The sequence below is a fragment of the Chiloscyllium plagiosum genome, unplaced genomic scaffold (assembly GCF_037043375.1).
Source record: "Chiloscyllium plagiosum isolate Xiang-an unplaced genomic scaffold, Cpla_swu_hap1 HiC_scaffold_30, whole genome shotgun sequence".
Taxonomy (NCBI): Eukaryota; Metazoa; Chordata; class Chondrichthyes; order Orectolobiformes; family Hemiscylliidae; genus Chiloscyllium; species Chiloscyllium plagiosum.
Window position 1 is genome coordinate 4,008,000 of NW_028270168.1, and position 15,701 is coordinate 4,023,700.

The following is a 15,701-nucleotide window of genomic DNA, read 5'->3' on the forward strand; positions in this document are numbered from 1 at the left end:
ATGGTATTCGCAAGTCGAAATAGGAGCTCCACACTCGTGATGTTTCCACTTCGTGAATACAATCAAAAACAGTTAAAAATTGACGACTGGTCTCTTCCTTCTCCAACTGGCTGCCAGGAGTCAAACAATAAAGTTCTATGTCTTTATTAATAATTATTGTGATTGAATATCAACTGCACAGTATCCTGATAGTCTATTTTCATCCATGTCAAAACAGAAACTTTGAAGTTGCCAACAGGAAATTTTCCATTCACATTATTGGGTACAGTGTGGGGTTGCTACGCCACTCCCAAAAATGTTCTTACATCAGCAGTCCTGGTCATTCCTTACTCTGCATTTAAAAGAATGTGCAATCCATCCAAACATCTTAGTAATATTTACACTCCAGTATCAAAATATCACAAAGATGTGTTTGTGATATCAAAGGTACTGATGCTTTTTCAAATTTATTCTGAGCCATGTTCAAAATCTATCACAACATCAGAAGAAGAAATTGAATTGTTCACAGCTGGTCGATCTACATTCTTCCTTCGTGGATGCCTCTTTTTGTTTTTATTTCACCTGGATCTGCTGCTGATTACAGCCACAAGATGAAAATCTCTCTAGTTTCAGTCGAGATATCAGCCTGGGATAATTTAGAGAGGATTTCCATGTATTACTTTCCACAGTGAAATTGTCATTCTAAACATAGAACAAGGTAAGTTGAACTTATCTTACATCCTTGTGCTTTCTGGATTAAAAATGCAATTCATAGTTGAAGGAAAATTGATTTTCCCACAAAATTTTGCCTTTAATTTTCTTTGAAAGAACTGAGAGGTTAAAACTATAAGGAAGGATTGAATACACTGGCATAGCAACAGAAAGTGTTGGAGGAACTCAGCAGGGTCTGGTAGCATCTGTGGAGAGAGAAACTGAGTTAACTTCTGAGTCTGATTTAAATCTTCATTGGACTAGAAACATTAACTCTCTTTCTCTCTAGACAGAGGTTGCCAGACCTGCTGAGTTTCTGTTATTGTTTCAGAGTTCCAGCATCCACAGTATTTTGCGTCTGTTTGAACAGCTGGTGTTCTTAACCTGAGTAAAATGGAAGCGAAGGATATTTAAAGTTAAGGAAATGTTTCTTATAAATATGGAGAAGTTACTTAGGGACTGGCCAAATGTATGAATCGAAAATATAAGATAGTTACTAATAAATCAAAAAGAAATTATTTATAAAAGGAATTGTAGAATCACAGAATCCCTATAGTCTGGAAGTACGCTATTTGGCCCATCGAGTTCACTCTGACCCTCTGAAGAGCATCCCACCCAGACCCAGCCCCCTACCACATCTCTGTAACCCTGCACTTCCTATGGCTAATCCGTCTAGTCTACACATTTGGGCAATTTAGCATGGCCAATCCACCCAACCTGCACATCTTTGGACTGTGGGAGGAAACCAGTCCACCTGGAGTCAACCCATGCAGACACCAGTGGGGGATGTGCAAGCTCCATACAGACAATCACCCGAGGATGGACTTCAAGGCTGGAGGTATTCACCCGAGGGAATAGTGAGACTATGGAATGCACCATCACAGGGAGCAGTTAAGACAAATTGTGTGGAATTATTTAAAGGAAAGCTGGATAGACACAAAAGGGAGAAAGGAACAGCATGTAACACTGATAGGATTAGGTGAAGATTTGTGGGAGGAGACTCATGTGGAGTATAAACACTCACCTCGGTCAGAATTGAAGTTGAGAGATCTTAGCAAAGAGATGTCATAGGTTTGATTGTTGAAAATATGTATGCGAGATACATGAATAGTGGAGGAATATAAAGAATTCTGTAACATCAAGCTCTTGTGTAAGCATTGGTGTCAGAGACAAATTTGGAGTTTATACAGTGGGAATGCAGGGAAGAGGAAGTTAGTGTAGAATGATGTCTTTGTCACTCTAGAGGAACAATAGAAGACCATTTAGTGAAACAATGTCCCTTTATAGCCAGTCCACCTACATTCTTCATTTGTCCTTGCCACTTTGTGTTTTATTTCAAACTGTTTCTGCCTCTGATTATAGGCACATTGGAGAAAAACTGCCTGATTGTGGTCTAATTATCAATCTGGATATCGCAGACAGCACTTCACCTTCAACAGTGAATGTATAATTCTAAATATACAACAAGGTAAGCAGAATTTATTTTATGTTCTGTGTGTTTTATAGATTCAAGATACATTTCATCTTGTTTTAGAAAGAGATATTTCTCATGTATTTTGCTTTTAATTACCTGTTAGAAATGATTTGCATGTTTGTATTGGTAGGGAGAGTTTATAACCAGATTTACTGAGCTGAAATAAAAACAGAATTGCCGAGAATACACAACAGGTCAGGCAGCATCTTTGGTTTCATTCAGGAACAAGTCAGATTTCTTTTCTCTCTAATTTAAAATCTAACATTGATCTTCCTATGCAGCTGCCAGCTTGTATGCCTCACTCTGTCTAAGCACCCTTAGATCTATATGTCCTTTTTTGGTATGATCTGCTTGCATTGCTCACAAAACAAAGTTTTTCACTGTACTTAGGCACATCTGATGACAATAAGTCAAATCAAATCACCAGGGAAGGGTAGACTGAGGGATGGCTTGAGTGAGGTATTTAAAATGAAGGTGGTTTGATAGGGTAGACACAGAAAACATAACTCCACTTGTTGGCAACCCAACAGTGGGAATCATAAATAAAAATAATCAGTAATAAATCCAATAGGGAATTGAAAGGAAACACTTTTACCCAGAGTGTGGGGAGAATGTGAAACTCACCACCACAGAACTATTTCCATTAAAGTTGTCAAAATGTGGAAAGACATTTAGAAGAGAGCTTTAATAGACAAAATGCAGTTAAAAGATGTTCTAGTATTTGTTTTATTTAACTGATTATTGTCAGTCATCTGACTTTTTTCTTTGTTTTTCTTAATTCAGAGGTTTTTTTTACTTCTGTGATTATTGTTTGTTACCTCTCATTATATTGTTCTCAAACTACAGCTTTCAGTACAGTCTTGGCAATGCCAAATACTCCACCCCCCACTTTGTGATCAGTGTGATGAGGTGGGAGAAGGATGCCCTTCTATGGGTTAAAAAAACAAAAGAACTGCAGGTGCTGAAAATCTGAAACCAAAACAGAAATTGCTAGAAAAATCTCAGCAGGTCTGGAAGCATCTGTGGAGAGAAATCAGAATTAACGTTTTGGGTCCAATTGACTCTTCTTCAGGTGTAATGGTAGCTAGAAAAAAAATTGTTTTTTTTTGCAGAAGATAGGATGGGGGTAGAGGGATAAGGACTAAATGATATGTGGAGGTAGAGAGCAAGGATAGGTGGATAGAAAAATGAATGGATAACGATCAGCTTGGGAGAATGAATAGCTACTAATGGGGACTATTCATGGCTACCAATGGGCTGCATGTAATAGCAGGATTAGAGTAGTGCTGGAAAAGCATAGTAGATCAGGCAGCATCCGAGGAGCAGGAAAATCGACTCCTCGGACAAAAACCTTGATGTCATTTTTCTTGCTCCTTTGATGCTGCCTCACCTGCTGTGCTTTTCCAGCACTACTCTAATCTTGACTCTAATCTCCAGCATCTGCAGTACCCACTTTCGTCTGTGTGTAATAGCAGACCATGTGATAACAAGGCCTAGTGTGTGGGGGTTGGGGTAAGAAGATGGGAGAAGATTGAACTTGATATTGAGTCCAGAAGGCTGCAGGGTCCCCCAAGCAGAAAATGAGGTCCTATTCTTCCATCTTACGCTGAGCTTCAGTGGAGCACTGCAGCAAGCCTGAGACAGAGATATTGGCCAGGGAACAGGGTGGGAAGTTAAAGTGGCAGGCAACTGGAAGATTAGGGTTTTTTCGTGGAACAGAATGTAGATGGTCTGGGAAGCAGTCACCCAGTTCCATGCTTTGACTCCTCAATGTAGAGGACACCACATTGTGAGCAGTGAATACAGTCGGCTAGATTGTGGGAAGTGCAGGGGAAGTGCTGCTTCATCTGGGAAGTGTGTTTGGGCCCATGGATACAGAGGAGGGAGGAAGTAAATGGGCAGATGTTACACCTTCTGCAGTTATAGGGGCAAGTGCCATGGGCTGTGGGGCGATGTTGGGAGTGAGGAGGAGTTGACCAGTGTGTCCCAGAGGGAATGGTCCCTGCAGAACACTGACAAGGGAGGGGAGGGGAATATGTGCCTGCTAGTGGCATCTCATTGGAGGTGACAGAAATGGCAACTGATCATCTGCTGGTTGTGGATTTCTTAAAATTCACTCTCAGAACGTGGATGATGCTGGCTAGACCAGCATTTAATGCCCCCATCCCTAATTGCCCAGAGGACAGTTAAGGTTCAACCACATTACACAGTCAGGAGTCACAAGTAGGTAAGGATGGCAGTTTCCCTCCCTGAACGACATTAGTAAACCAGAAGGGATTTTCCAACAATCAACAATGGATTCATGGTCATGATTAGACTCTTAATTCCAGATATTTATTGAATTCAAATTGCACCATCTGCCATGGTGGGTTTCCAACCTGAGTCCCCAGAACATTACTGGGATCTCTGGATTAACGGTTAGGTGATAATGTCTGTAGACCATCACCTCCCCTGTAGATGCTGGTTGATGGGTAGGAGAAGATGAGGAAGACCCAATCACTGCTTTGGAAGGGGTGAGTGGTGGTGAGTGTGGAAGTGCAGGAGAGGGGTCAGACCTGGCTGACGGCCCTGTCAATATTGGTGCTGGGGAATCCTCAGAAGAGGAAGAAGCTGGACGCTTTAGAAGCCCCCTTGTTGAAGTTGGCCTTATCTAAACAGATGTGACAGAGACAGAGGAACTGGGAGAATGGAATGGAGTCTTTACAGGAAGCAGGGTGTGAGGATGTATAGTCAAGGTAACTGTGAGAGTCATTGGGTTTGTAATGGTTACTGGTGACCAGCCATCCCCAGAAATGGAAAACAAAAGGTGTTGAGGAAGGGAAAGGAGGAGTCAGAGATGGATCAGGTGAAGGTCAGAGCAAGGTGGAAATTGATCAACCTTTCCAGTTCCAGACGAGGGAGGGAATCAGCAACGATGATGTCACTGGCATGCCAGAGAGAGAGTTGTAGGTGGGGGCCGGAGTGGGACTAGAAAAAGAAATGTTTCATATACCCGATATACCACATTACTGGGACCTATGCAGTTACACACGGCCACCCCTCTGCCCTGAACCAACTTAAATAATGAATTTGTTGATGCTGCAGTAGCTGACGTTGAGATATTGTTCACACCTCACATCAACATGTTAACGATTGTTGACAAAAATCTTTTGTCTTATATTGTGTTAGCCACTGACAGTCCCCCATTAATAGCTATTCATCGTCCTGGGCTGATCATTATCCACTCCTTTGACTCCCTTTGGGCTCTGTCTCCACCTATCATTTACTTCTACCTGCTTTCCCCCACCCTAACTTCTGCACTAAAACCAGCATTTTCCTAACTATCTTCAGTTCTGAGGAAGGATCACTGAACCTGAAACGTTAGCTCTGATTTCCCTCCACAGATGCTACTTGATCTGCTGAGCTTTTCCAGCAATTTGTTTTGTTTCTGATTTCCAGAATCCGCAGTTCTTTCAGTTTTTGTTTTGTCTTATGATGCCACCTTTTAAAATAAGGAACATCATAGTAAACTTATTGCAAGTTGTATTATTCCTTTAAGTTAAATATCATGAATATTAATATAAATCTTCAAGAATGTTAGTAGGTTTTTGTGCATCTGACTGCAATCAATAGACAATAGACAATAGGTGCAGGAGTAGGCCATTCGGCCCTTCGAGCCTGCACCACCATTCAATATGATCATGGCTGACTATCCTTAATCAGTATCCTGTTCCTGCCTTATCTCCATAACCCTTGATTCTACTATCCTTGAGAGCGGCACGGTGGCACAGTGGTTAGCACTGCTGCCTCACAGCGCCAGAGACCCGGGTTCAATTCCCGCCTCAGGTGACTGACTGTGTGGAGTTTGCACATTCTCCCCGTGTCTGCGTGGGTTTCCTCCGGGTGCTCCGGTTTCCTCCCACAGTCCAAAGATGTGCAGGTCAGGTGAATTGGCCATGCTAAATTGCCCGTAGTGTTAGGTAAAGGGGTAAATGTAGGGGTATGGGTAGGTTGTGCTTCGGTGGGTCGGTGTGGACTTGTTGGGCCGAAGGGCCTGTTTCCATACTGTAAAAAAAAGAAAAGAAAAAAAAGCTCTATCCAACTCTTTCTTAAATGAATCCAGAGACTGGGCCTCCACTGCCCTCTGGGGCAGAGCATTCCACACACCCACCACTCTCTGGGTGAAGAAGTTTCTCCTCATCTCTGTCCTAAATGGTCTACCCTGTATTTTTAAGCTGTGTCCTCTGTTTCGGCACTCACCCATCAGCGGAAACATGTTTCCTGCCTCTAGAGTGTCCAATCCTTTAATAATCTTATATGTCTCAATCAGATCCCCTCTCAGTCTTCTAAACCCAAGGGTATACAAGCCCAGTTGCTCCAGTCTTTCAGCATAAGGTAGTCCCGCCATTCCAGGAATTGACCTCGTGAACCTACGCTGCACTCCCTCAATAGCCAGAATGTCTTTCTTCAAATTTGGAGACCAGAACTGCACACAATACTCCAGGTGTGGTCTCACCAGGGCCCTGTACAGCTGCAGAAGAACCTCTTTGCTTCTATACTCAATCCCTCTTGTTATGAAGGCCAGCATGCTATTAGCCTTCTTCACTGCCTGCTGTACCTGCATGCTTACCTTCATTGACTGGTGTACAAGAACACCCAGATCTCTTTGTACTGCCCCTTTACCTAAATTGATTCCATTTAGGTAGTAATCTGCCTTCCTGTTCTTGCCACCAAAGTGGATAACCATACATTTATCCACATTAAACTGCATCTGCCATGCATCTGACCACTCACCTAACCTGTCCAGGTCACCCTGTAATCTCCTAACATCCTCCTCACATTTCACCCTGCCACCCAACTTAGTATCATCAGCAAATTTGCTAATGTTATTACTAATACCATCTTCTACATCATTAATATATATTATAAAAAGCTATAGTCCCAGCACTGATCCCTGCGGTACCCCACTGGTCACTGCCTGCCATTCCGAAATGGAGCCGTTTATCACTACTCTTTGTTTCCTGTCAGCCAACCAACTTTCAATCCAAGTTAGTACTTTGCCCCCAATACCATGCGCCTTAATTTTGCTCACTAACCTCCTAAGTGGGACTTCATCAAAAGCTTTCTGAAAGTCCAGGTACACTACATCTACTGCATCACCCTCGTCCATCTTCAGAGTTACATCTTCAAAAAATTCCAGAAGATTAGTCAAACATGAATTCCCCTTCATAAATCCATGCTAACTCTGACCTATCCTGTTACTACTATCCAGATGTGTCGTAATTTCATCCTTTATAATAGACTCCAGCAACTATCCCACCACTGAGGTCAGACTAACTGGTCTATAATTTACTGCTTTCTCTCTCCCACTTTTCTTAAAAAGTGGTACAACATTAGCCACCCTCCAATCTGCAGGAACTGATCCCGAATCTATCGAACTCTGAAAAATAATCACCAACGCATCCACGATTTCTCGAGCCACCTCCTTCAGTACCCTGGGATGTAGACCATCAGGCCCCGGGGACTTATCAACCTTCAGACCTAACAGTCTCTCCAACACCAATTCCTGGCAAATATAAATTCCCTTCAGTTCAGGTCCTTCAGCCACTGTTACCTCAGGGAGATTGCTTGTGTCTTCCCCAGTGAACACAGATCTGAAGTACCAATTCAACTCTTCTGCCATTTCTTTGTTCCCCATAATATATTCCCCTGTTTCTGCCTTCAAGGGCCCAATTTTAGTCTTAACCATTTTTTTGCCTTTCACATACCTAAAAAAGCTTTTACTATCCTCCTTTATATTTTTGGCCAGTTTACCTTCGTACCTCATTTTTTTTCTGCGTATTTCCTTCTTATAATTTGGAGATGCCAGTGTTGGACTGGGGTGTACAAAGTTAAAAATTACACAACACCAGGTTATAGTCCAACAGGTTTAATTGGAAGCACTCTAGCTTTCGGAGCTAATGTGCTTCCAATTAAACCTGTTGGACTATAAGCTGGTGTTGTGTGATTTTTAACTTTGTATCCCCGGGATCATTCTTGTAAACCTCATCTGGATCTCATCCCTCCAATGCCAGCACATCCTTCCTTAGATATAAGGCCCAAAACTGCTCACAATATTCCAAATGAGCAAAGAAGTAGGAAGCAAATAAGTTTGGAAGATATGGAAGAAAACAACAAAATAAAAATTTACAAATTCCTGAAAGAAGAAAGGAGATATGCTAATTTTAAAAAGATAATTAACAGACATTGTGTTACTTACAGAGATTATCACCTTTTATTTTGTTTCTCATATTTTTGTGCTCCAACCTCTCAGTGAGAAAGTGAGCAGTTCTTACTAAGATGGTTTGTCAATGAGATTGTACAGCAGGACATGGTGAGGCAGCACACCTGAAGATAGGGTTTTCTTCTCCACTGTTTATATAAAATGAAATTGCCCAACTTACAATGGGAATTCCTGGTTTCCTAAGAAGATGGGAACAGTTAACATGAGCCCAGCCAGGAATGTGTTCCACAGTGCTCCCTATCAGCCACACTCTATATCAACACTGTGACAGAAAATTGTTTACATACAGAATTTCTATTGTAAATGTTAGACTGTGGGCAACTTCATTACTGGATTCTGACATGAAAGTGTGGCTAGAGGTCTTCATGAGAAATTTACAAGAAGCGCATGTATGCCCAATTTTTAACAGTAATCAGTAGACAAATAGATTTTCTGCTAAAGTAACTGGTGCTATTTATTTCTAGAGTGATCAAGAATGGGATGGTATTTCCTTCATTCTCTGCTGAATGGGGTCAACAAGTATTCCACATCCCTGGGGAAGGTGTGGCTCTCGGTCATTTTCATCTTCCGCCTCCTGGTCTTGGTGGTGGCAGCCGAGACTGTATGGGGAGATGAACAGAGTGACTTTGTGTGCAACACACAGCAGCCTGGTTGTAGGAATGTGTGCTACGACCGTTTCTTCCCCATCTCTCACATCAGGCTGTGGGTTTTCCAGCTCCTCTTTGTGTCCATTCCATCATTTCTCATCGGCATGCATGTTCATCAAAGGAAAAAATCCAGGAAGAACATAAAAATTTTTAATCAGAATGCAGATTTGCAGAAAGTAAAAATCGATGCCCCTCTTTTACGAACTTACTTGGTCAGCATTTTGTTTAAAATGTTGTTTGAAGGCATCTTTATGTTCTTATTCTATTGGATTTATGAAGGCTATAAGATGCTCAGACTTGTCAAATGCAGTGAATATCCCTGTCCTAATACTGTGGACTGTTTCATTTCTAGACCAACCGAGAAAACAATTTTCACCCTTTTCATGTTAGTGATATCAGCTGTCTGCATCTTGCTGAATGTTGCTGAACTTTGCTACTTAATTGTAAAGTATTTCATTATGCAATGGAAGAAAAATCTTTTTGCAGCAGCAAGGAGCAATGAAAACAAAAAATTAGCGGTTGCTCACAGTTCATCAAATATCAGCACAGCAAAATTTGACAAAGAGCAAAAGAGCAGTTCTGATATCACTTCTATATTTTAAAAAAGACAATCGTCCCCAAATTATTTATAGATACACAATATGCATGTGATTCTGGGCCCCTCAGTTATCTTGTGACTTTGCAACGAGATACTATCAGAAGAGATGCCGTATCAATTTATGTGCAATCTATTTATTTTGATTTCTGAGTATTCTGTTTGTCACTGTTATACATTACTGCCACTTTAATTTACTCATTCCTGGGTTCCTTATGAACACATAATCACTGCCTTTTGTTGAAGACAATGTAAACCTCCATGAATAAAGCCTCAATAAGATCAAACAGAAGGAATATAAATAAAGTGACACATTCTTAGAAGGAAAGGATCTGACATACATTAGAAGCATTATCACATAAGCTGTACACTGTGTTTTGAATAGAAGCTGAATATCAGAATATCAAAGAATTGGATTAAGTGCAATATTTTATTCAAAACAAGATAATGGTGCCTAAAATACCCAATAAGCTAAGAGTTGACTAATACTTCTGTAAATGGGCAAGACTTAAAACACCAAGGAATGGACCTTGTCATGAGCCATGCTTGCCAAAAAGCCCATGATCTCAATGCACCACTGTCTCCTAAAATAGAACAAAGTAATGTGGATGCTGGAGATCTGAAACAAAAACAGAAATTGCTGGAGAAACTCAGCAGTTCTGGCAGCACGTGTGGATAGAAAACAGAGTTAACATTTCGAGTCTCTGGACTAAAAGCATCAACTCTGCTTTCCTCCCACAACTGTTGTCAGACGACTGAGTTTCTCCGTTATTATTTCACCACAATCTCCTGTTTGTGAGATATCCTGATGCTACTTCACATAAAACTATCAGAGGTTAAAACCCATAGTTTTTGTGGGAATCTGGCTGCTGAGAGTAACTTGTACTAAGCTACCTGCTGGAAATCTGGTCTGCATGACTTTTAGATTTTCAGAGCTTCAGGTCTTTTATTTTAAAGGTGCTGCCAATGGTGTGAATTGCTGTTTGGAATGTTCACAAGGTGCAGTGTAATTTGGGCTTGGTTTCTCCTTGGTATGTTGTCATGCTGCTTATGTTCATCAGCACTGACTGATTGTGGAAGAGTGAACAACAGCTGAAAGGGCAGTCTTTAACATAGCATGTTATGAAATGACAAATTTTACTTTCAGCCAAGCTTTGTTATTTTACTGACTCAATGCAAAACTGTGCAGAAGACTGAAACATTGAATCTCAATGGTTACATGTTCTCTATGTCACTGTTTGAATATAAACTGTCAACTGTTACTTTTTGAGGATGTCTAAAGAAATCTTAGAACCATATTTAAGAATGGATTTTCATATCCCATGCCCTTTCTTTCTTGTTCCTGGAAGATGGATCCATAATGTCTTCGCCCCCATGATGCTGTAGCACATTCAGGTAGTCCAGTTGCCTGGATATTGAACTAAGAAACTGAATGACTAACTCCTAGCTTAAGGTATAACTGGAATGTGCAATTCATTTGTTATGTTTGTTAGGATAATGGCAGCACAATGACTGTTTTGGAATATAAAAAATGTACCTCATGATATAAAACTTGATTATATGTTACAATAAATCACTTATGTTTGAACTAAGCTGTGTCTTGGGTTAAATTTGAACAAAAATGAAGGCACTGATTTCAATGCCCTGCCCTCAGGTGAATTTGGAGGTGGGGAGCATGGAAATAGCCTTGAAGTTTTTGGGTGACATCTATACTTGCTTACTGTCACTTCCTTATTTTGTCTGCGATCATGGGGCTTGCGAAGGCCTACCAACCCCACTGTCAAGTGGAGGCCTTAAATGACCTCATCCCATGAGCAGCAAACAGGGAACTAGCTGTCCACGGAGCCCAAAAAGAAGAATCCAATCTGGCTTGTTTGCTGGCTCCCAAGGAGGGATCTTTCATCCAAAAGGACTCTCTAAATTATTGGACATCCTGGAGTTGGACTGGATAGTACATCACCACTGACCTCCTTCAGGACCCTCCTATTACCCCAATCCCACCTTCAACCACGTGTGAGTCTGGGGTCCTTCATGAACCTTGGCCTCCTCCAGGTACAATACCAGCAGCTGCCACCCATCCTGATGGCACTGCCTGCATGAGTCAATTGCTGGACTCCAGTTGGCTGGTAGCTCTTGTGGATGTTGATTGATGGTTTGTCTTCCTCTGCAGTCTGGGGGAAGATTCAATGCTAACCACTTCTGTCAGTTTGTCACTTTATCCCACTGATGCTTCCCCAAAGAGATGACTCAGGGAGGAGCTGGGCTCCTCTGACAGACAAGTCCCCATTGTCTTAATTAAATATCATCCAAAGAATCAGGGGAGCACTGAGAATAAGTATGAGCTGGGACAGACATTACTGGGTATCCAAAAGACAAGTAAAGCTCAGTTTAATTGTTGGGTCATGGTTGGAATATTTTCTGTCATGAAGAATCATTGGTTACCATGTAGGATATCTACAACGCAAAGGTCATTGGCTTTGTAAACTTCCTAAAAGCAAAATACAGGTCAATGTTTGGCTGATTTAACTTGTAATGGAAATGTGTTGCTGGAAAAGCGCAGCAGGTCAGGCAGCATCTAGGGAACAGGAGAATCGACATTTCGGGCATTAGCCCTTCTTCAGGATTTAACTTGTATACAAGGAGTTAGTCAATAGTCAGGTGCCAGGTGTGGTTAAGGGATTAAGGTGAACATGTAGGAATGACCTGAATTAGTTCAGTTTGATTCAGATTTCTTTAAAGTTGCGTTTGTCAAATTCAACTATGATGTCCCCCATTTAAAAAAAACATCATCCTGTACCTCTAATGGAGTTTAATTGTTTGGCAGAAAAGTCAATCTTCATCGTGTAAGTGCAGATATAGGGGTACATTTTCTCCTTTTACAATATTGGTGAGACAGTGGTTCACTTATATGGGTTATTTATTGTACTTGTACCAATGTTTAAGTTGCAAATTTATTGCATTACTTTTGGTGTTGGTTTGATAGACAAGTAGCTATTTTCTTTTGCAGTATTGGATATAAAATTAATATTCTAATAGCAGGCATTTTTCTGGTGTGGTAGTTACCTATTTAATTCTATCCAGTGCAAGCAGTTTGGATGTGATTCCTGGTGAAGTTCTTGTTGGTTTGACTGAATTAAAGCTTCCAACTGAAAGGATCAGAATGTTAACTCTCTGATTTAGAATTGATGGAACGACCAGTCTGTTACCTGACCTCCATAACCACAGCCAAACAACTAGAATAGAATCACAACAGTTCTGCTGATGGTCTATCTCCCACTTATGTAAAGCATCTCACCTTTATTTCAGAACACCTCCTGCTAAGACTAGGAACTCACATGGTGGCAAATTTTACACTTTAACCTTATAGCTACAACTATGCACCAATAACTGACCAATAGGACCAATCAGAAAAATAGACTTCAGGCTAATTAATTTGGAAACGTATGAGATGATGATAACTAATCATGTAAACCATTGTTTATTATTGGCATTTCAACGTAACAAGGTAGATGTTTTACCGGTAAATTAGTGTCTGGGTGGAGATGAGTTACGTTAAATTAAAATTTTTGCAAGCATTCCAAGCATAATTTCAATTAGTGTACGAATCACCTGCCAGTGCAATTTTATGTTAATTTCTATAATTAATAGCAATATTGCCAGGCAATGACCATTTCCAACAAGAGACAATCTAACCACCACCCTTGACTTTCAATGATGTTGTCATCACTGAATCCCCCATTATCAACATCCTAGAGTTACCATTGACCAGATCACTGGAGTTATCAGACAAACACATTAGCTACAAGAGTAGGTCAGAGGCTAGGAACCTTGCAGCAAGTAGCTCCTCTCATGATTCCTCAAAGCCATCATCAAGGCACAAGTCAGGTTTGTAATGGAACTCCCCCTACTCACCTCTCCAGAGTTACAGCACCACCACCACTCAAGAGGCTCGACACCATCCAAGAGAAAGCAGCCCATTGATTGACATTATATCCAGCAGCATCTATTCCCTCCAACACCGATGCTCAGTAGCAGCAGTGTGTACTATCTACAAAGATGCAATGAAATTCAACAAAGCTCCTTCGATAGCAACTTCCAAACCCACAGCCATTTCCATCCAGAAGGACATGGGGAACAGGTACATGGGAACATCACCAGCTACAAGTTGGCCTTCAAGCCACTTACCATCCTGACGTGGAAATATATCACAGTTCCTTCACTGTTGCTGAGTCAAAATGGTGGAATTCCCTCACTAATAGCATTGTTGATCAACCCACAGCACATGGACTGCAGCAGTTCAAAATGGGGGCTCAAGGGCTTCTAGGGATAGTTAATAAATGCCGCATCTCATTGAGTCACAAAGTATAATTATAACAATTTGGAAAGCAAATATTTTGGGTGTACTTTATCAGCAAATTGTGGCAGAACAGAGGCAAGTGTACCTAGCTTAGCAGAAACAGGGAAATTAGTTGAGAATAAAAGCAAAATACTGCAGATGCTGGAGATCTGAAATAAAGATGGAAACAGCTGGAGAAACTCAGTAGATCTGGCAGCATCTACAGAGAAAAAAACAAATTAATGTTTTGGGTCTAATTGAATGTAGTTACTTACACATTCTAATTTCTCAGAGAGGCACCGAGATAAAAATTGATTGTGGTGCTGAGCCAATATACTCTTACGACTAACAAGATGGAACCAGGCAAACTGAAGGCACCTTTTTAAAAGTAATTTCTATGTTCTTGCCAGATCCTAACTTGTAACTGGTTCTGTTTATTTCTAGGGTGAACAAAAATGGATTGGCATTCCCTTCAATCTTTGTTGGGTGGAGTCAACAAGTATTCCACATCCCTGGGGAAGGTGTGGTTCTCGGTCATTTTCATCTTCCGTGTCCTGGTCTTGGTGGTGGCAGCTGAGACTGTATGGGGAGATGAACAGAGTGACTTTGTGTGCAACACACAGCAGCCTGGTTGTAGGAATGTGTGCTACGACCGTTTCTTCCCCATCTCTCACATCAGGCTGTGGGTTTTCCAGCTCCTCTTTGTGTCCATTCCATCATTTCTCATCGGCATGCATGTTAATCAAAGGAAAAAATCCAGGAAGAACATAAAAATCTTTAATCAGAATGCAGATTTGCAGAAAGTAAAAATCGATGCCCCTCTTTTTCGAACTTACTTGGTCAGCATTTTGTTTAAGTTGCTGTTTGAAGGCATCTTTATGTTCTTATTCTATTGGATTTATGAAGGCTATAAGATGCTCAGACTTGTCAAATGCAGTGAATATCCCTGTCCTAATACTGTGGATTGTTTCATTTCTAGACCAACCGAGAAAACGATCTGTACGATTTTCATGTTAGTGACTTCAGCTGTCTGCATGTTGCTGAATGTTGCTGAACTTTGCTACTTAATTGTAAAATACTCTATTTTTCGGTACAACCTGTCCATTTCCAACAAAAACCAATAACAAAAATAAAACTGACTTTTTTCAAAAATTGATAAAAGCTTGAATGAAGCTAACCGGTATCTGAATGGTTTGTGATTGGTATGGATTCAGACACGAACCATCAGTGAACATTTCCACAAAATATCAAATTCATTCAATCTGTAAAAGCATTCTTCAAAATTTGAATGGGGGTATGAATATAGGAATATTACGTTGAGAAAAAAAGAAATTTGATTTGTCTTCCTGATATTTTTCTCCACCAATTTCTTTTCCTCCTGTTTCTGTTGCACATTTGAATTCCTTGGGCTTCACGTCTGTGATTGTCCAGTATACCTTATCCACACGTTTAGCATTATTCACCAGGGTGCATGATGAGCTGCCTCAGAATGCCTGATCTGTGCTCTTCTCATGAGCAAACAATGCAAGGTTTACTTACTAATGGGTGAATGTGAACAATTTTCAGGACTATTTTTTTCATCTCCATGCCCTTTATTAACAATCTGGCTGAGATCAGCTAACATTACATGCCATTGCTCAGATATTGCATAATCCATATGACACAGCTACTTTCTGAATAAGGGAGAAAGTGAGGTC

The 15,701-nt window shown here is 40.8% G+C and overlaps 2 protein-coding genes across 4 annotated transcripts; both read left to right on the top strand.

Annotated features, from left to right (window-relative positions):
* Positions 1-664: 664 nt before the first annotated feature.
* On the top strand, positions 665-11,024 carry LOC122563466 (gap junction beta-2 protein-like). Of its 2 annotated transcripts, none has more exons than XM_043717215.2 (3): positions 665-697; positions 2,053-2,158; positions 8,891-11,024. In XM_043717215.2, exon 3 carries the CDS (start codon positions 8,902-8,904, stop codon positions 9,673-9,675), a length of 774 nt encoding a protein of 257 aa, XP_043573150.1. In that variant the 5' UTR covers positions 665-697; positions 2,053-2,158; positions 8,891-8,901; the 3' UTR covers positions 9,676-11,024. The 2 variants fall into 2 exon arrangements, with proteins under 2 accessions (XP_043573150.1, XP_087832797.1); XM_087976671.1 differs by lacking the exon at positions 665-697 and adding an exon at positions 1,785-1,840.
* On the top strand, positions 2,051-15,701 carry LOC122563467 (gap junction beta-2 protein-like). Of its 2 annotated transcripts, XM_087976672.1 has the most exons (3): positions 2,134-2,158; positions 11,018-11,121; positions 14,449-15,701. In XM_087976672.1, the coding sequence occupies exon 3, from the start codon at positions 14,460-14,462 to the stop codon at positions 15,126-15,128; it is 669 nt and encodes a 222-aa protein (XP_087832798.1). In that variant the 5' UTR covers positions 2,134-2,158; positions 11,018-11,121; positions 14,449-14,459; the 3' UTR covers positions 15,129-15,701. The 2 variants fall into 2 exon arrangements, with proteins under 2 accessions (XP_043573151.1, XP_087832798.1); XM_043717216.2 differs by lacking the exon at positions 11,018-11,121 and having other exon boundaries at positions 2,051-2,158; positions 14,449-15,700.